Source organism: Leucoraja erinacea, chromosome 12 (genome assembly GCF_028641065.1).
Source record: "Leucoraja erinacea ecotype New England chromosome 12, Leri_hhj_1, whole genome shotgun sequence".
NCBI lineage: Eukaryota > Metazoa > Chordata > Chondrichthyes > Rajiformes > Rajidae > Leucoraja > Leucoraja erinaceus.
The window spans coordinates 25,506,764-25,528,929 of NC_073388.1; the positions used below are offsets into that span (position 1 = coordinate 25,506,764).

Below are 22,166 nucleotides of genomic sequence, written 5' to 3' on the forward strand. Positions count from 1 at the left end.
AGTAGTTTGCACCGAATTTGAGTAACTTGCACACACGCACACATAATGCAAACTGGTCCAATCGTCAAGTCAATGGGACTAAACACAGCTAACAATGAATGACCTGTTGAGGAAGGAACTGCAGATGCTGCTTTTTATGGAGGGAGGAAGGGAGCAACTGAGGGTAGGGGAAAGGAGAGGGAGGGAGAGGTGAGGAAGGGATGGGGGGGGGGGGGGGGCTGGGAGGATAAAGATCTGGGGGGTGAAGAGGGAGAGTGGGGGGATTGAGGGAGAGGAGTTGGTAGGGATGGAGAGGGGGGGGAAGGTGGGGGAGGGTGAGGAGGGAGAGTTGGGGATGAGGGGAATAGAGGGAGAGGAGGGGGTGTGTGGGGGGGTAGGGAGTGTGGGAATAGAGGGAGAGGAGGGTAGTGGGGGAGGGAGGAGGGGGGGGGATAGGGGGAGGTAAGTGGGAGATAGGGGGATAGAACGGGGATAGGGAGGGGAGAGTAGTTATAGAGTGACTGTGGGAGGGGAAAGGAGAGGAATGGAGAGGTGAGGGAGGGATTGGGGGAGGGCAGGAGGAGAGGGGAAAGAAGAGGGAGGGTGAAGAGGAGGGGGAGGGAGTGCTGGGAATATTGTGTTGGGGGAACGGGTTGTGTTGGGGGAACGTGTGAGTGGTGGAATATTGCGTTGGGGGAACGTGTGGAACGTGTGAGTGGTGGAATATTGCATTTGGAGGAGCAGACCCAACGGGTCTGCACTTTGTCTAGTTCCTATTAAAATCAAAGTTCATGATGGATCAGAAGGTGTATCTCCAAATTATATAAAGATAAGTGTAAAAACAAGTATTTCAGAATTCAACAAAACTTGCCAGGTATTAAATTTAAAACTCTTTGTTATCTTATAAATTAGGTGTGGCCCTAATAATACGTGTAATTACTATCACTGTATGTTTAATTCTTTTGGAAGTTAATACATATCTATTATCTTGAATAGTGACAAAATTAATGAGTGTCCAATCCTTAACAAAACTAGCACAAAATTAGAAATCGATTTTTCTCCTAATGTCGTAGTTTGGAAGTGGTGCTATTGAAAGTCGGCGGTGGGGGGGGGGGGGGGGGGGGGGGGGCGGGCGGGGGGGGGGGGGGGGGGGGGGGTGGGGGGGGGGACAATTGCACTTCAGTAGTAGTTGCGATCACTGAAGTACATAGCATTGTAGGAAATTATGATAAAGCACACCAAAATCCTATAATTCCAGCGGCGGAAGTCCGCAGGAACTGGACGACAGAGATGTCTGTGTGCGTCCGTCACCGTTCCCGTTGGAAAGCAGCACCACTGCGTCGTTAATGTTGAATGAAATTAACACAACCAAGAAAATCTCTCTGAAGTTACTAGAGTCCATGACATAGTTAAATAACAGCCTTTTGACTGAATCTTCTTTTTTATCAATAATAGTCTAACAACAGGGGGAATTATTTTGTAAAATTTGGTAAGAGAGGAAAGAAAAAGAACCGCAGTGTGCATGTGTCCCATTTCTCCACATTTACCCCCTTACCCTCCCCCAGTGGGATTAACAAGGGAATTATAAAAATCCGGATTACAGTTAGCATACGTGGATGTGCTTGTTACAGTGAACAAGTTCAGGTCAACAGACAACAGGATTACTCTTGTAATATTCCGAGTAATGATGAATTCAATCACTTTAAATATTCCAGTGTTTAAGTTGATCATCTTGCTCTCCGTTTAGATTAAACATCAGCGATGACCTACTTTGAATGTGATTATCTTCACAGGAACAGTTTACAAGAGTAGGTGAGTTCAGGTAATTCTAAAACAAAAATAATTTCTAACTGAGTTTAAAAATAAGATAGTCATGATTCCTTCAATTTATAAATGTCAATTTCTAATACTTCCTTGAAAGACCCTGGGATTTTAAATGTGTTATTCTTTATGTTGGATGTAGTTGAATAACAGTTAAATTTAGGGTGACAGCAGGCAGGTGTAATCACTCTCCGCATAGTTCTGTCTGAAAAGTATAAAAACAATACCTCTGCAGGGATGCTAGGCAACTAAATTATTTTGCTCTTTGGTTTCCCAAATAATATGATATTTGTACCCTCGTTGTAATTTCAACAGTTATTATTTTAATGGGTAACCAATAATACCAAAAGCTGGTCGTTCATTGGTATAGATATTGGTTTATTAATCTTATGTGTACCGAGATACAATGAAAAGTTTAGTTTACATGCCAATCAGTCACATCATACTATACATGACTACAATCAAGCCATAAACAAATACAACATGTAGTGCAAAGAGAAAAATACCAGAGTGCAAATATAGAATGTTAAAGCATTACAGTTACAATGCAAATATTAAAAAAAAACAAGGTTTGCAATGAGGTAGGTTGAGAGTGCACCCTATCTTATTAAAGGATTGTTCCATAGTCTGTTAATAGTGGGGAAGAAGTTGTCCCTGAATCTGATGTAATGTGCTTTCAAGCTTTTGTAACTTCCTCATGATTGGAGAGGGAATGATGGATGAAAATGTTCCTTGATTATGTTAGCTGCCTTCCAAGTGTAGATGGGGGCTGGGGGGTGAGGGCAAGGCTGGTTTCTCTGCAGCTCTCTGCAACTCTCTGCAATTTCTTGTGGTTTTGGACCAGAGTTGTTGCCAAACCAACCAGTAATGCATTCTGATAGGATGCGTTCTACAATGCATCTGTAGAAGTTGGTAAAAATTGTTGTGGACGTACCAAACTTCCTTATTTTTTTGAGGAAGTAGACTGAGGTGTGCTTTCTTGGCCATAGATTGGTCCAGGAAAAATTGTTGGTGAAATTTGTTTCCTCAGAACATTGAACTTGAAGATGTTTCCACATCTCCACTTTGGCATCATTGATCCTGTCTGGGGCATGCATGCCACCTCATTTCCTGCAAACTTGTAAATGGAGTTGGAAACAAATTTAGTCACATGTTCATGAGTATATAGGATGTACAGTTAGAGGCTGAGAATTATTGTGGAGGATGCTTTGCCGCCTATTCTCACTGAAAATCTGCGAATTATGGTCGAAGACCCAGTTGCAGAGGGAAGTGCTAAGGTGTTTGGAGATGAGTTTGGTTGGATTATTGGGTTGAAGATCGAGCTATAATCTATAAATAGGAGTCTGACATAAGCGTTCTTGTTATCTAGATATTCCAGTGATGAGAGTAGCGCCAGGGAGAAGCAGGGAGATCTGCTGTGGACCTGTTCTGAAGATGATAGGCAAACTGCAGTAGATCACGGGTGTCTGGGAGGCTGGAGTTAATGTGCGCCATGACCAGTTTATTATGATACATCAGGACATCTGTGTCCAATTTAAAGAAATTGCAGCCACAGAGAGAAATAGGTCATTGAAACCCACCTAAAAATGCTAAGTAGGGGAAGAACTAAGGTGTTTAATTTTGTATATAAACATCATAATTTTCCATTATTTGTATCATTTGCATAATTTGACTTTGCTTTGCTCCAAATGAATGTACCAGTATTAGTCAAATAAATGTTTAGCTAGTACAAATAACATCTCAGAGTACAGAAAAAATGTCACACTCACATAACAATCACTGGCATACTGCTTACCTGTTTGACGCATCAATCAGCAAGCCTGTTGACGTTAATGCATTTCAGGTCAATGGAGGTCAACTTTGATTGTTGCTTGCAAGTTATGGATGATTTTCAGATGAAAAGGGTTGTCTCGTTGCATTTAATGATGGAACAATTTGACATGCGTAGCATCTAAATTATTCTGACAATGACTGGTATAACCTCTAGCATGAAGCTGATTCCTATTCCTGGATCTTCACCCTGCTCTTCCAATACTTATAATAGCAATCTCTATTGGACTTAATCCAAGGGAAAGTTAATCAACAAGGTTATAACATGAGCTCAAACATCGACTCAATGTCTATTTTCTCTAAGAGCCCTCTATTACATATAGCAATAAACGCGGCACAAACAATCAGGTTTCATCGTTGAGTTTATTGTGGAATACACAATTACGGTGAGGTACAGTGAAAATCTTGCTTGCAACAGTATCGCAGGCATATAGACTCATGTCTAACACAGAAAACCTCAATTGTACATAAATGACATCTAAATTCTGCAAGGCAATGAAAAGGAAAAAAATGCAAAATAACAAGGCTTTAGTGCGAAAGAATTAGAAAAGTAGAAAATTAGGCAAGGTAGTTATAGTAGGAAATGTTTTTGAGCTCACAAGATCAAAAGGTCATAAGGGATAGGAGTAGAATTAGGCCATTCGGCCCATCAAGTGTACTCCGCTATTCAACCATGGCTGATCTATCTCTCCCTCCTAACCCTATTCTCCTGCCTTCTCCCTATAACCTCTGATACCTCTACTACTTCTCGTAACCTCACCCCATAACCTCTGACACCAATTGGAGTAGAGCTGGGTGATGTTACAATACAGTATTAACTTCTAATGTTTGGAGCATGTTGTGTTAGTGCTGAGGCTTAATCAGTTCTTTCACAAAGTTTATCTTACAGTAATCTTTGAGTCAGGGTCATACAGCATTAAAACAGGCCCTTCAGCCAATTGGGTCTCTCTCCACCACTCAATTCAATCAGTCACATTTACAGTGACCAATTAACCTATCAACCTACATGCCTGTGAGATGTGGGTGAAAACCAGAGCACTTGGGAACACACACATGATCACATGCAGAACATCAGAGTCCACTCAGACAGCACTTGATGTCAGGATTGAACCTAGGTCTCAAGCACTGTGAGGCAGTGGCTCTACTAGCTCTGCTGCCAATAGTCATTTGATTTATGACTTCAAATGAACCTCACAGAATTTCATGAGGGATTTCTCATCAATAAATGAGAGAGGACTCATTTGTTTGAAACATTACCCTTCAATGAATCATTCTGCCCTTTGCATGCCAACCTGATCAATATTTGGGATAGCTGCATGGGGCACAATGGTAAATATTCACTGTTGATGTGAGACTAGAGTATGAAAGCTGTGTTCTACCAGTGATACCTCCTGTGTGGAGTTCCTCAATGTACAATATATTGTGTGCAGAAGATAGAGTCCATTAAGGGAGTGCCATCCATCCACAAATACTGAACGTTGTAAAAAACATCTAAATAATTGTAGCAGGGCTTAATATCTTGATATGTTGTTTGGGGACTATGATTATGGAGAATGATCAGAAGAATCTTCTCTCTTTAAGGGAATTCTTTATTGATTAGTTGGACAATACCTCAATCCTTCACTCAGTCAGAAGGTGGAGCACCTGATGTCAGGCAGAAACAATACCTTAACAATTTTTACTGTTCCACTGGCCTTCTATGCCTGCTTCCTGGACTTCAGATCTTCCTCAGGCACTGGCTGCTATATTCTGTCAGCCAGGTTATGCAGCACGCTGCACTGAAATCGCTACAGCAGTTGATGACGCATTGCCCTTGACGCGGGTCAAATTCATTTTCTTCACGCATGTGCAGTTTTCTGGGGTCAAAATCCATGGCAATAGTGAATACAAATAGTTGCTTAGAATCCAACCCTCAGGGAAGTGCTGGCTACTGGAAATATCCTAAGGATAATGCATCATTTGGGAGTCACAACATGGCATTGACCACCATAAAATTCTTCTCATGATCCATGGCAAACTGTACATAGCATGTACAAAACCCTTCTATATCCTGCTTATTAAAGATACTCTCTGTGGAAACACAAATGCAAGTGATGGCTGCCTGCCATCTGGGGAAGTTAAGAACACTGATAAATCCAAGTGCCCAAGACGTCACCTTCAGCTTAATGATATAAATGTAAATTAAATCATTCCTCTTTGATACAAAACCTATTGAGCGCTCTAATGCTGTGATAAGCAGTAAGCTAGGAAATATGGCTGATGACTGGAGGCTGGGAATTTGAGACTTATTGTGACCCTCATCTCCCGAGAGAGAGAGCGAGAGAGAGAGCATTCCCAGCAGTAGAGCATGGTTGCTGCTCACTCTGCAGAATGTCACAGACTGCTGTTACTGCTGCCTAAGATAACCCGAGCTTCCAAAGCCATTGCTCATCAGAGATCCAGGTACAATGTGCCATCTCTGGAAACTCTCCTTACTTCAGATCTTTGTAGATATCCATGTTATATGCCTCTTACCACACCACCCAAACATTCCATGTTATCTGCAACAGCTGTCCTCAAATCTACAGCGATGAAGTGCAGAGTAGAATCATCGCTGAGATTCTCAATAAAGTAGCTCAGAACCTAAATGCTGCAAGTAGTACTCCTTGCTAATCTAAACACTGACTGTGTACTTTGGGAGGTATTTGAGCATTCTCCACTTAATTCTGGCATTGCTTTCTAGAGATTCCTGCAGCAGAGTGTCCCTTTCAATTACAAATCAATCACAAACTAGGCATGATCTGCTCCAAGTTCTTCTGTGACTGTTCTATAATTCTTTTCCAATTCATGAAACGTACATTGCATGATGAATTACATCATTAGGTACTTATCTAAGTAATATTAGGAATATAAGGAACATATTAGGCACATTGACTTGGACTGCTACCGAAGTGGCCTGTCAAATTTAGAAATTGACACAATTTCATACAGAAATGATACCAACTGCAAATTACTCCACGTAAAATCAATTTTGAATCACACTGCACTGAAGCAAAAGAAGTGCTGCATGACCTATTTTCCATGTAAGTATTATTTAAAGGAATGTTTTGTTCAGGAAATATGCCTTTCAAAGTTTTACTAGTACATAAATAGTCAGCTCAGAAGCAGAGCTTTATTTGGTGCTCGCAGCAAAATCTAATGGTGGTGTTTGACAGCATCATGTTCCCCTGTATTTATTAGTTTGTACTGCGCTGTTCCAAAAGGCACTGAGCTGAAACTAGCATCGTACATTCAGAGAAAAAATTTCAAGGACAAACAGACTTCCAGAATGGAAGTAGAATTCCATTGTAATCTCTATGAATAGCAGGATTCAAAAGGGACAACATAAATTAATATGAAAATTAGCTTTGACAATAGGCGTTGAGAGAATATTCTTAACTGTAATTTGGTTTGGATTTTAATTCTGCTCTTCATCCCGATTTATTTTATTTTAGCTCCTGAATCTAGGAAATATAAGTTTGACAGCCATTTTTCCAAACTGGATGATCCAACTGGCCTACATCAAGCATTAATTCCAAATCATGTTCAGCCTGATGGCAAACTGCTGTATCTGGGCTCGGAAAGTTCAGGAGCCGATAAGGTGAGTTATTACTGCTCTGATGACATAAAATAAATATCTCATAAGTAATGCTACTGAATATCTACCAGCGGAAAGTGACATGGACAAGTCATTTTACATCTTCTTTCAATTGCATCTTCGCCACACTTCAATGAGTCATGAGCTCTCACCATTATGTTTTTTCAGAACATTTTGAATTTAGGAACTGACCTTCACATGTAATGAAATTATCAATCTTGAGATTGGGATTAAACTACAGTGGGAAAATTATAATGCTGATTATTATGCAGACATGTAGGATCTATAACTTGCCATTACGATCCGATCTTGATGCTGGTTTGAAGAAAAATTAACGAAAGGTTCCATTTCTTTGAAATATCCTAAGCAAACCTATGTACTTCATTCACGTCATAATTCGTTTTTTTTGCCATTATCTTTTTGTAATGAACATCAAGGAAGAAAATAAGAAAATTGGCTCACATTTTATACATAGAGGAATATACTGGTGCCAGAAGGAGCTGGTGGTGTTTGGGGAAGAGGTGTGTGTTTTATATGTGGAATCAGGATAGGACTATTGGTGGTGTGGCATTTCCCGAGACATCTATTTGTGGCTTCTGAATCAGGTTGATGTTTTTGCAAACATGCTGAAGATTTTGTGCTATGTTGCTAAGAACTGGCACTGTTCTAATCAGGAATCAGGACCAGCAATGCATGAGGATTTGTGCACAAATCCTGTATTACTCAAATTGATCTTGGTGCTAAAATAATGAACTGTATCATTTAAAGGAGTGCTTGTACAATTCTATCATGAGAACTAATCTGATCTGTAAATTCATCAATACCTGATCCAAGAACAGAGTGGAAATGGCACAGTGCCACAATATTGATGCATTAGTGGATAGCAGCAGGCAGTAAAACACAATGGGAGCAGATTCCTGTGAGTGTATTAGGATTTGGAAGGAGGGGGAAAATAATGAAATAGTAATGTTTGTGAAAAGTGCTTTGCGCTACTCTTGGCAGCTAGGCAAATGGGCATTAACAGAGTTTAGATGGCAGAAAACCATGGCACTTATTACATCTACGGGGTTATTGTGGCAGCACCCGGTGTTTGGGCCACTAGCTACACAAACCCTCAGCAGTCGGGGCTAGGGTCACATGACTGGGCAATGGCAGGGAGGAGTTGTCACGGGGTATAGGGGTGTGTCCTGTATATATAATGAACCCCGGCACAACCCTCTCTCTCTCTCTGACTTCGAGCTGACCAGCTCTCTTCCCTCTTTTCGTGAGTGTCCTTCCACCTCAGCAGGAGCTCAGCTCGAGCCAACGAGGCAACAGCCTCGCAGCAGCAACAACAACTTTATGTTAGAGGATCAACGTGTATTTATTTCAAACCTATTATGCCTGAATAAAGTAACCCATTTATTAACGACGTTTGGTGCCTCTACATTATAACTAGATTTGAGCAACTGTGCCTTGTTGAAGTACGGGAATGCTCTTGAGTAGAAAAACAATGCTTTGTAGATAAATCAGGTTTGATTCATCATGGTGACAAGTCATTCCAAGCATTCACATTTGGCATAACCGCATGATATTAATTTATTTTCTGATATTTCTATCAGAATTTATGTAAATTTGTCTATTAAGCATTTCCACACTGTTCATCTCTGTTTTAGAAATGTCACTTTGCTGATCCTTGGACTGAGTAATGCAGGGAAAACTTCAATACTCAAAGGAATACAGAAAGGTAAATGAACCATTGCCTTAAGATACGATCAAGACAGATACATAATTATAGATTTTAATAGTTTACATCACTTTTATGTCACACGTGCAAACCTTGATTCATGGGAAAGCAGAGAAAATTAACTGACTACATTGAAGCAGAATTTAAATGAAATTAACACTCAGCCAACAATGGCAATCTTGAAATTGCATTTTATATTGTGGGAAGCTTGGGTGTGAACTACTAAACCTTTGGAGAAAAAATTTTAGAAGCTATGCATATTCTCTGCTGTGGACATTTCCTGAATATTTTTTCCATTGAGTTAAAAAAACAGGAGAATAATGCTAGAACTAAGCCTGACAGAGCATCTTTTCTTCAGTTTACTACAATATTTGCACTGGATATGCATGAATGCAGGCTCGAAATATGAATTTTGTCAGATTTTTATTTAATAGCTTTTGGTGTCACACATGGGACAGTGAAACCAAGAGTTATTTGAGAAAGGGTTAAGAACTAGGGATTAATTAGTCAAGGGTGTGCAGATGTAATTAAGTCATCATTTTAAATGCTGCTGTGCCTCAACCAGCAGTGAATGCATATAATTATAGTGTGATACGTGTGCATAATCCATTTCCATTTTTAATGTGGATGCAGATATTTCATGAAATTATTTGACAGGTAGCATGAGCTGATTTCGCATTTTTTGATGTACTACAATACATGTAGCATGCACCTCCACTGATAATAGTTTCATTGTGACGCGTTTGCATTAACTATTCCAATTATAAGTGTGCTTAGAATTTATAATGGAAATAAATGCCAAAAGGTGCAGTGACGTAGGATTTGATAAATCATAGAAATAGGGCAGCTTTGGCATACTGGTCTTCTTCGGTCATGGCAATGAGTATAGTAGTTGAACTGGAACATGCAAGATAGGCCACTGTTAGATGGCCTTACATAAAATCATGTGAAGCATAGATAGGATGAATGAACACAGTCTTTTTCACAGGGTTGGCGAATCAGGAACAAGAGGCAAAGATTTAAAATGAAAAGTGAATGTTTTAATAGGAACCTGAGAGGCAACATTTTAGAGGAAGGGTGGAATCTACATGGAATGAGTTGACATAGGAAGGCGTTGTACGTTGCAGGTACAATTAGAATATTTAAGTCATTTGGACTAGCTATGTGCATCTTGGTCGCCATGGACAAGTTAGGAAGAAGTGCCTATTTACATGTTGTACAACTATGACTATTTCTACTCCACTTTATGATGTTGATGTTAATAGTTTTGGGAAAGATATTGTCCTACTGTATATTCATACTGCTACATATATTTTCTAATTTTGTTTTAATCTAAAAATATTTTATTCATTCCAAAAACTAAAATGCTGATGATCTGATAGGGCTTGCCTGTGTCCCATATTTAAACATACTATATTTATGGCACACTGAACACAATCATTACCTGAAGGTTTACCTCCGAATTTTAAAATATATCACATTCAGAACTGCAGCAGTTTAGGAAGGTGGCTCACCATCACCTTCTCAAGGGCAATGTAAGATGGGCAAAAACAGTGTACCTTGTCAGTAATGCCCAGATCCTAAAAAAGACATGTAAATTGTGATCAGCAGCAAGCAACCTGGTGATCATGCAAGTCCAAACAAAGTTTGTGTTTATCAGCGGGAATCTGTAGGAGAATATTGCCCATAATTTCCTGCAGGTCGACAGGACTTTCGGTGAAATAATGTCATCACATAAGTAAAGGGACGGAAGCAGAACAGATCCCATCAACAAGTAGGAGAAGAAATCACACTACTGTCTTGGCCAGATCTGTCAGTCTTCAAGCACACACGGTTAAATATGTGGTCGCTTGGCATTGACCTTCTTCGAGCTGCACGTATGAAAGTCAATGTTTTCTGGAGTGGAAAATGATATTGATGATTTTCAGATTGAATTGTGCCTCTCAGAAAATGCAGCCAGTCTCTTAATGTTGCAAATTGTGTTTTCATAGATGAGCGAATTTCTGTGTTAGATCCAGATGTAACAACATAATTCCCAATGAAACTCAATTTGGGATTGCTGGTGGAAATTAACACCCATTGTCCTGATATGTACTTGTCTTAGGGCATTCGCAGCTCAACCAGGTTCATATTGCAACCTGCTCTGCTGCAATTTAATGGGGGCTTCTCTGAATAAGTCCCCAACTTGCAGCTGAAAGAATCTACAAATAATTTCAAGATATTTACTTATAGGCTCTCCTCCGAGCTTTACCCTCACATGGCTGTACTCAGCCAATGTAATCAAGTATCACTTACACCCCAGTCATTTCCTCTTCTGCCCTCTCCCAAAGATACAAAAGCTTCAAAGCACAAAACCAGCTTCTTCCCTGATATTATCAGACTATAGAATGGAATTCTCATCAGATAAGGATATAGTTCCCAATCCACCTCTTGTAGCCCATCCACTTTTTCTGTAACGCTTTATTCTGCACTCTTTCCTTTCTCTTTGCCCTACCTGTTGTACTCATACATGGGGTTTTACTGTACTCATGTATGCTGTTCCTGGATTGTACGCAAACACATTTTTTACATTGTTTCTTGGTACATGTGTCGATAATAAACCAATACCAATATCAATGTTACTGAATCCCTTGTCTCAAGTCCTGGCATTCACCCACCGAGCTATTGACTCACCACTGATTACATGGTCCAACATACCTCCTAGACTTCAAATTCACAATATGATCCTAAGTCTCTGATTGAGTTTTCCACAAGTCTTGATTATCTGGCCCCTCCTTACCCATTCTCAATTTCCCCCTTTGTGTCACCAGCGTTCAATCACTCTTGGGTACATACATAAGTAATATAGTAAGATTAGGATACATGGAGTGATACATCAAAGCACATCTGTCACTGCACTTCACGTTGAGTACTGCAGAGGGAGCTCATTCCGTTGTGGTTTTGCAGCGCAATGCCTCTCCCTTTCTGCATTAGTCAACCCTAGAATAGAATGGAAGTCCCTGTTAACTTGAATTTAAATTAGGTGGGGAAAGGTAAGTTTTGTTATTTAGATACTTACATTTTCTTTTGTTATGTAGTTTGTAGTGTATTGATATTATTTTAATTCATTCAATATTATTATTATTACTTCTTTATTGTTTAATTATTTTAACCAATTTTAATGGTTTTTAAATGCCTCTGAATATCACAGACAATCTAAAGATTTGGTGATTTGACAGGTTTTGTTAAAGGTGGCACATTTAGCTTTGTCTCATTTCAAGGAATGTTAGTGCATTCATTGGCTAACATTGCTCAATATTCAGTGCTGAATATGCCTGACTGAACAATACCCTTTTGTGCAAGGTCAGTTTATTTACCCCTCTGCATTAGCAGGGCTCATGCCTGCAGACAGGCAGGCAGGCAAACAATGAGTGTTGTGAGGAATCAGTATGGACAGTGAGCAGTATTCATTTTGTCCAGTGGACGACAAAGTCGGGAGCTCGCAGGTCCCACGTTGGTGATCGGTTCTCCGGAGCTCCTGCAACAACAGCTTCTTCCGCTGGACTGGAGGGTGGCAGCTTCATCCGCCCCGGGCTGCGGAGTTTGAACCGGCCCGTTCGTGGAGCTCGGATTCGGCCGCGGGACATACCATCACCTGGCGGGGTCAAGTATTCAAGCCTCTTATATATATATATATGTATGTACTTGTGAGTATGTGTTTATATACACACTGAATTTTTTCCTCCCTCGTTTATCATATTGTTTACAATGTACTATGTTTACATATTCTGTTGTGCTGCAACAAGTAAGAATTTCATTGTTCTATCTGGGACACATGACAATAAAACACACTCTCTCTCTCTGGACTCTCTTTTCTTCAACAGAATCTCCTTTTCTCCTTCGTCCAAATGGCGGATTTTCCAGGACAGATCTCATGGTAGATCGGTTTAATCTGACGTTATTTGATCTTGGCAGTGGAGAGAAAATCCGACCTGCTTGGAAGAATTATTACTCTGCAGTCCATGGCTTTATTTTCATTGTTGATTCTACGGATGTGAAGCGAATAGAGGAAGCTGGAAAGGTTCTATCAGAAGTAATGAAGCATGAAAAGATGTCTGGGAAACCTGTCCTCGTGTAAGTCCTAAAATCTATTGGATAAAGTACACGATGGATGATTAAAGAGAACCAAAGTATTTGATAGCACTTTGCCTTATTTTGTGACTTGACTAGGTAAATAGAATGAACACGCAACCACTAAACATAATTTGTATTTGGCATCATTAAAATTTAAGTGGAGACCAGATTTTCTGACCATTACATTTTTTGCCATCACTTCATCAGCTAATTCCTAACTTCATCACCATCCCAATCATATACTGCTTTGACATTCCTAGAAGAAAACATTTCTTCTCGGATGTGTTTGAGATTTCTTGATGGTATGAAGAGAAGAGGTAAAAAGGTAGTTGCAGGATCTCTTACAATTGAATGGGAAAGTGTTGTTAAAAGTGGAGTGGTTGGTGGGAAGGGAAGAATAAACCAGTGAATTGTGAAGGGAACAGTTCAGTCAAAATGCCGAAAGAAGAAATGAGGGGAAGGTGTGATTAATGGCGAAGTGTTGTTGAAGCTGAGTATAATTGTGAAGGATGATCTATTGAGGCTGGTAGAAGGAAGCATAGTTGAAATAGCAGTGAGATTTATTATACGTCATCAATACTAATGTACTATATTCAGTGTTCATATTGCGGTGCCCATTTTATTGGAAAAGCAAACTCAAATTGGGTGACTGCTTTGTGCCAGCATTCAGTATAAAACAAGTATAAAACAAAACACCCATTTCACTAAAAGGCACAAAGTGCTGTAGTAACTCAGTGTGTCAGGCAGCATCTCTAGAGAGAAAAGGATTGGTAATGTTTCGGGTCGGGACCTTTCTTCAAACTGAAAGTAATGGGTGGAGGGTTTGAAGAGCTGGAGGTGAGACAAGACCAGGACCAATCGGGGTGACGACTAATTACCTCAGGCAGGATGAAGCCCTGGTAGGCCCAATATTGGCCAGGGAAGGTGTGACCTCATAAGGGGTACAATGTGGTGAACTGGGGAACTGGTTAAATGACTATGGTGGAGGAATGGAACAAAGTGGGAGGGGAGGGAGTGTTAGTAGAAATTGTGTAAAATGAGGGAATTCAACATTCATATTGCTGGGTTGTAGGCTACCCAAATAAAATATGAGGTGCCATTCCTGCAATTTGTATGTGGCTTCACTCTGGCAATGGAGGAGGCCCAGGGCATAAAGATCAGTCTGGGAATGGAAAGGGGAATTGAAATGGAGGCAATGGGGAGATCCCGTAGGCCTTGGCGGATGGGCATTTCACTGTTTGATCAACAACCATTTCACTGTTTGATGTGGCAGCATATAAAGAGATGTACTCAATGTCTAATTCAGTTGTTCTCAAACTCTTTTGGCTGGCAGTCCCAGTTCAAATAAATTGAAAATGCTATATCATATTCATAATTTAAAGTGCTGCATCAAAAAAGTTCCGTAAACATGCTCTTACAATGTTGGGGTTGAATATCACCTGGTCACCATAGAAGCTGTATCTTGCACTCAGGTTCCGAAACTTGGCCCTATGGAAGTCATAGGAAATGAATTTCAAATATGGTGCTCCTATCTTGCGAATCTAGTAAAAGTGACTGAGCACAAACTTCCATTCCCATGCATTTACTCACAAATATTAGTGAGATGAACATGCCTGTGTTTGCAGTATTCTATCCAATCTTATGTGATATTCAACAACATTGCAATATGCCAGTAGCATTCATATTTAATACAATATTGATGTCAATTCAAAAAGTACTTTGTTGACTGTAAAATGCTTTGGGGCAATTTATTTTAAAAGTTTGATCCTTTTACTTCTTGAATGTATCACACCTCTTAGCAGATATCTATTTTAGATAGATGTTATTCCCTTCATTCTCTTTTTTAATGTATGGTGCTTTTATTGCATAGAGAAAGGAAACTTTATGTATCAAAGTATATTCACAATGTCTAGATATCAGTATAATATTAGTCAATAAATGTCAGTGAAAGGCATGGATTGATCTATGGGATGGAGATATAGCTATTACAGAAACATAGCTGAGGGACCGACAGGACTGGTAACTCAACGTTCTTGGATATAAATACTAGAGGACAGAGCATTTTAACATAACAAGATACAAGTGCTTGAGTAACAGCAGGTCACGCAACATCTCTGGAGAACGGATAGATGATGTTTTTGTCAGGGACTTTTCTTCAGAATCATTGCAGTGCGATTGAGGAGGGTAAAGAAGCTGGAAGATATCATGGGTAGGACTAAGTGTTTAAGCGGGTGCAGCAGCATCTATGGAGCGAAGGAAATAGGCAAAGTTTTGGGCCGAAGCCCTTCTTCAGACTGATGGAGGGTGGGTGGGGGGGGGGGGGGGGGGGGGGGGAAGAAAGGAAAAAGGAAGAGGAGCCCGAGGGCTGAGGGAGAGCTGACAAGGGGAGGAGAGTGCAGACTCCCCAAGCGGAATATGGGATGCTGCTCCTCCAATTTCCAGTGGTGCTCACTCTGGCCATGGAAGAGGCCCAGGACAGAGAGGTCGGATTTGGAATGGGAGGGGGAGTTGAAGTGCTGAGCCACCGGGAGGTCAGGTTGGTTAATACGAACCGAGCGGAGGTGTTTGACATAACGATCGCCAAGCCTACGCTTGGTCTCACCGATGTAGATCAGCTGACATCTAGAGCAGCTGATGCAATAGATAAGGTTGGAGGAGATGCAGGTGAACCTCTGTCACACCTGGAATGATTGCTTGGGTCCTTGAATAGAGTGAAGGGGGGAGGTAAAGCGACAAGTGTAGCATCTCTTGCGGTTGCAAGGGAAAGTGCCCGGGGAGGGAGTGGTGTGGGAGGGAAGGGATGAATTGACAAGGGAGTTACGGAGGGAGCGGTCTTTGCGGAAAGCAGACAGGGGGGGAGGGGGGGGGGGGGGGGGGGGAGATGGGAAGATTTTAGTAAGAGCAACACTTGTAGGGGTGTATTATAGACCGCCAAATGGGGATCGAGAATTGGAAGAGCAAATATGTAAGGAGATAGCAGATATTAGTAGTAAGCACAAGGTAGTGATTGTGGGAGATTTCAACTTTCCACACATAGACTGGGAAACACATTCTGTAAATGGGCTGGATGGTTTGGAGTTTGTAAAATGTGTGCAGGATGGTTTTTTGCAGCAATACATAGAGGTACCTACTAGAGGAGGGGCAGTATGTTCCTGTTCGGTTGAAAGGAAACAGTAAAAATTGGAAAGAGCCATGGTTTTCAAGGGAAATTGGACATCTTGTTTGGAAAAAAAATGGGAGATTACAATAATTATAGGCAGCATGAAGTAAATGAGGTGCTTGAGGAGTATAAGGAATGTAATAAGGATCTTAAGAAAGAAATTAGAAAAGCTAAAAGAAGACATGAGGTTGCTTTGGCAAGTAAGGTGAAAGTAAATCCAAAGGGTTTCTACAGCTATATTGATAGCAAAAATAGCAAAAGGATAACAAGGGATAAAATTGGTCCATTGGAGAGACAGAGTGGACAGCTATCTGCAGAGCCAAAAGAGATGGGGGAGATATTGAACAATTTATTTTCTTCGGTATTCACCAAGGAGAAGGATATTAAATTATGTGAGGTAAGGGTAACTAGTAAAGTAGCTATGGATACTATGAGTTTCAAAGTATAAGAAGTACTGACACTTTTGAAAAATATAAAAATGGATAAGTCTCCAGGTCCTGACAGGATATTCCCTAGGACATTGAGGGAAGTTAGTGTAGAAATAGCAGGGGCTATGACAGAAATATTTCAAATGTCATTAGAAACGGGAATAGTCCCCGAGGATTGGCGTACTGCTCATGTTGTTCCATTGTTTAAAAAGGGTTCGAAGAGTAAACCTAGCAATTATAGACCTGTTAGTTTGACTCCAGGGTTGGCAAATTAATGGAAAAGATACTTAGAGATAATATATATAAGCATCAGGATAAACAGGGTCTGATTAGGAACAGTCAACATGGATTTGTGCCTGGAAGGTCATGTTTGACTAATCTTCTTGAATTTTTTGAAGAGGTTACTAGGGAAATTGACGAGGGTAAAGCAGTGGATGTTGTCTATGTGGACTTTAGTAAGGCCTTTGACAAGATTCCTCATGGAAGGTTGGTTAAGAAGGTTCAACTGTTGGGTATAAATGCAGGAGTAGCAAGATGGATTCAACAGTGGCTGAATGGGAGACGCCAGAGGGTAATGGTGGATGGCTGTTTGTCGGGTTGGAGGCAGGTGACTAGTGGGGTGCCTCAGGGATCTGTGTTGGGTCCTTTGTTGTTTGTCATGTACATCAATGATCTGGATGAAGGTGTGGTAAATTCGATTAGTAAGTATGCAGATGATACCAAGATAGGGGGTGTTGTGGATAATGAAGAGGATTTCCAACGTCTACAGAGTGATTTAGGCCATTTGGAAGAATGGGCTGAAAGATGGCAGATGGAGTTTAATGCTGATAAATGTGAGGTGCTACACCTTGGCAGGAAAAATCAAAATAGGACGTACATGGTAAATGGTAGGGAATTGAAGAATGCAGTTGAACAGAGGGATCTGGGAATAACTGTGCATAGTTCCTTGAAGGTGGAATCTCATATAGATAGGGTGATAAAGAAAGCTTTTGGTATGCTAGCCTTTATAAATCAGAGCATTGAGTATAGAAGCTGGGATGTAATGTTAAAATTGTACAAGGCATTGGTGAGACCAAATCTGGAGTATGGTGTTCAATTTTGGTTGCCCAATTATAGGTAGGATGTCAACAAAATAGAGAGAGTACAGAGGAGATTTACTAGAATGTTGCCTGGGTTTAAACAACTAACTTACAGAGAAAGGTTGAATAAGTTAGGTCTTTATTCTCTGGAGCGCAGAAGGTTAAGGGGGGGGACTTGATAGAGGTCTTTAAAATGATGAGAGGGATAGACAGAGTTGATGCAGACAAGCTTTTCCCTTTGAGAATAGGGAAGATTCAAACAAGAGGACATGACTTGAGAATTAAGGGACAGAAGTTTAAGGGTAACATGAGGGGGAACTGCTTTACTCAGAGAGTGGTAGCGGTGCGGAATAAACTTCCAGTGGAAGTGGTGGAGACAGGTTCGTTGGTATCATTTAAAAATAAATTGGATAGGCATATGGATGAGAAGGGAATGGAGGGTTGTGGTATGAGTGCAGGCAGGTGGGACTAAGGGAAAATAATTGTTCGGCACGGACTTGTAGGGCCGAGATGGCCTGTTTCCGTGCTGTAATTGTTATATGGTTATATGTTGTGAGTGGTGGGGTCACGTTGGAGGTGGCGAAAATGACGGAGGACTATTTGTTGTATGTGATGGCTAATGGGGTGAAAGGTGAGGACTAGGGGGACTCTGCCCTTGTTGTGAGTGGGGGGGGATGGGGAGAGAGAGCAGTGTTACGGGGTATGGAAGAGACCCTGGTGAGAGCCTCATCTATGGTGGGGGAAGGGAACCCCCGTTCCCTGAAGAATGAGGACATTTCCGATGCCCTGTTGTGGGACACCTCATCCTGGGAGCAGATGCGGCGTAGACTGAGGAATTGGGAATAGGGGATGGAGTCCTTACAGGAAGCAGAGTGGGAAGAAGAGTAGTCTAGATAGCCATGGGAGTCAGTGGGTTTATAGTGGATGTCGGTCAGAAGTCTATCACCTGCGATGGAGGTAGTGAGGTCAAGAAATGGTAGGGAAGTGTCGAAAATGGTCCAGGTGTATTTGATTGCCGGATGGAAGTTAGTGGTGAAGCGGATGATGTCAGTCAGTTGTGTGTGGTTGGAGTGAAGGAAATATGCAACGTTTCGGTCCGAAACACTTCTTCAGACTGATGTTGGAGTGCAAGAAATAGGCAACGTGGAGCGAAGGAAATAGACAAAGCCTGCCGTGTGATCGCTCGCCAAGCTTTGTCCTGTCTCTCCTCGTTTCAGTTTCCCCCCCCTCCCCCACCACAATCAGTCAGAATAAGGATCCCATCCCAAAACATTACCTATCCATTTTCTCCAGATATGCTGCCTGAGCCGCTGAATTACTCCGGCACTTTGTGTTTTTATAACTAGCATCTGCAGTTCCTTGTATCGACACTCTATGAGTATTTTTTGCATGTTTCTCATTTTCTTGCATTGAATGTTTTTCCTTTTATATTTTATTCAGACTTGCAAACAAACAGGATAAAGCTGAGGCTCTACCAGAGTTTGCCATTATTGAACAGATGTCCCTGGGTAAAATGGCTAATGAAAATAAATCCTTCTGCCATCTTGTAAGTTTCATACAGCTACTGCATCATTGAGGAACTCCTTACTTTTTTTATCATCTTTCACACTCCATTAGTACCCTCTCTAAAATAATAATGGTGGACATATTTATCTTGGTCTCTCCAATTCAATAAATGAGGAGCAATGCGTCTATCAAGAGTACAAAGGACACTCATATTTAGGTCGTGGGCCAATGTTTTGATGTAGACCTGACAGAAAATAGGAATGCTGCTACTGACCTGCAAGGTTTAAGTTGGTACATTCTGGCTCCATTCAACTACATTGAACCATCCATTTGTATGTGTTCCTGTGGCAGATCCTCTCACTTATTTTTTTCTTCTGGTACCATTGTACTGAAATTCTAACTGATTCTGTTATGTGTACATTACAAACCCCATTGCAAAGTACCTGAAAATGTACAGTAGATGATACAAAGGATCGCCTCTGCATCTGAAGCATACCATTCAATTGTTATTCTGCTGTTCATAGGTAACTTGATCAACAGGGCAAACAGGGACCTAGCTTCAATCATGATATGAAGTCAAGGGATAAGAAGGGTAGGTGGGGCGACATGTTAACAAGCTTATAATTGGTAGGACTCCTGTGAACATTCACAACAGAGATTTAAGCAAATTTGCGCATTTTCTGTTTGAAGTAAACTCTATCTGCATAATGTGAAAATCCTGAAGGAAATTGGGACAGGGATATAGGGAACCAAAATGACCTGTAATGGGCTCATTATTGTATCCTGCGGCTTTGATACCTTGTTATTGAGGACTGGAGACCTCAAGATTGTTCACTCTACTACTTATTTATTAAGTATAAAGTATATAAAGTTTCCTTTATTGTCATTCAAACTTTTAGTTTGAACAAAATTGTGTACCTTATAACCATATAACCATTACAGCACGGAAACAGGCCATCTCGGCCCTTCTAGTCCGTGCTGAACACGTATTCTCCCCTAGTCCCATATACCTGCGCTCAGACCATAACCCTCCATTCCTTTCCCATCCATATAACTATCCAATTTATTTTCAAATGATAAAATCGAACCTGCCTCCACCACCTTCACTGGAAGCTCATTCCACACAGCTACCACTCTCTGAGTAAAGAAGTTCCCCCTCATGTTACCCCTAAACTTCTGTCCCTTAATTCTCAAGTCATGTCCTCTTGTTTGAATCTTCCCTACTCTCAGTGGGAAAAGCTTATCCACGTCCACTCTGTCTATCCCTCTCATCATTTTAAAGACCTCTATCAAGTCCCCCCTTAACCTTCTGCGCTCCAAAGAATAAAGACCTAACTTGTTCAACCTTTCTCTGTAACTTAGTTGCTGAAACCCAGGCAACATTCAAGTAAATCTCCTCTGTACTCTCTCTATTTTGTTGACATCCTTCCTATAATTAGGCGACCAAAATTGTACACCATACTCCAGAATTGGCCTCACCAATGCCTTGTACAATTTTAACATTACATCCCAACTTCTATACTCAATGCTCTGATTTATAAAGGCCAGCACACCAAAAGCTTTTTTTACCACCCTATCTACATGAGATTCCACCTTCAGGGAACTGTGCACAGTTATTCCCAGATCCCTCTGTTCAACTGCATTCTTCAATTCCCTACCATTTACCATGTACGTCCTATTTTGATTTGTCCTGCCAAGAAGTAGCACCTCACACTTATCAGCATTAAACTTCATCTGCCATCTTTCAGCCCACTCTTCTAACTGGCATAAATCTCTCTGTAGATTTTGAAAATCTACTTCATTATCCACAACACCACCTATCTTAGTATCATCTGCATACTTACAAATCCAATTTACCACACCATCATCTAGATCATTGATGTACATGACAAACAACAGTGGCCCCAACACAGATCCCTGTGGCACCCCACTAGTCACTGGCCTCCAACCTGACAAACAGCCATCCACCATTACTCTCTGGTATCTCCCATTCAGCCACTGTTGAATCCATCTTGCTACTCCACCATTAATACCCAACAATTGAACCTTCTTAACCAACCTTCCATGAGGAACCTTGTCAAAGGCCTTACTGAAGTCCATATATACAACATCCACTGCTTTACCATCATCAATTTCCTGAGTAACCTCTTCAAAAAATTCAAGAAGATTAGTCAAACATGACCTTCTAGGCACAAATCCATGTTGACTGTTCCTAATCAGACCCTGTTTATCCAGATGCTTATATATATTATTTCTAAGTATCCTTTCCACTAATTTTCCCACCACTGACGTCAAACTAACAGGTCTATAATTGCTAGGTTTACTCTTAGAACCCTTTTTAAACAATGGAACAACATGCGCAGTACGCCAATCCTCCGGCACTATTCTCGTTTCTAATGACATTTGAAATATTTCTGTCATAGCCCCTGCTATTTCTACACTAACTTCCCTCAATGTCCTAGGGAATATCCTGTCCGGACCTGGAGACTTATCCACTTTTATATTTTTCAAAAGTGTCAGTACTTCCTCTTCTTTGAATCTCATAGTTTCCATAGCTACTCTAATTGTTTCCCTTACCTCACATAATTCAATATCCTTCTCCTTGGTGAATACCGAAGAAAATAAATTGTTCAATATCTTCCCCATCTCTTTTGGCTCTGCAGATAGCTGTCCACTCTGACTCTCTAATGGACCAATTTTATCCCTTGTTATCCTTTTGCTATTAATATAGCGGTAGAAACCCTTTGGATTTACTTTCACCTTACTTGCCAAAGCAACCTCATATCTTCTTTTAGCTTTTATAATTTCTTTCTTAAGATTCTTTTTACATTCTTTATACTCCTCAAGCACCTCATTTAGTCCATGCTGCCTATAATTATTGTAGCTCTCTCTCTTTTTCCGAACCAAG

The 22,166-nt window shown here is 40.8% G+C and overlaps 1 protein-coding gene across 1 annotated transcript in view; it reads left to right on the forward strand.

The window, feature by feature from the left end:
* The first annotated feature begins 2,561 nt into the window (after positions 1–2,561).
* The window catches only part of LOC129702220 (ADP-ribosylation factor-like protein 13B), a 50,234-nt gene continuing 30,629 nt past the window's right edge, over positions 2,562–22,166 (forward strand). The window contains exons 1-5 of the mRNA XM_055643874.1: positions 2,562–6,692; positions 7,104–7,249; positions 8,902–8,972; positions 12,836–13,085; positions 19,193–19,298. Of these exons, the coding sequence (XP_055499849.1) occupies positions 7,191–7,249; positions 8,902–8,972; positions 12,836–13,085; positions 19,193–19,298 (486 nt within the window). The 5' untranslated portion in view covers positions 2,562–6,692; positions 7,104–7,190. The remainder of the gene's footprint in view (positions 6,693–7,103; positions 7,250–8,901; positions 8,973–12,835; positions 13,086–19,192; positions 19,299–22,166) is intronic.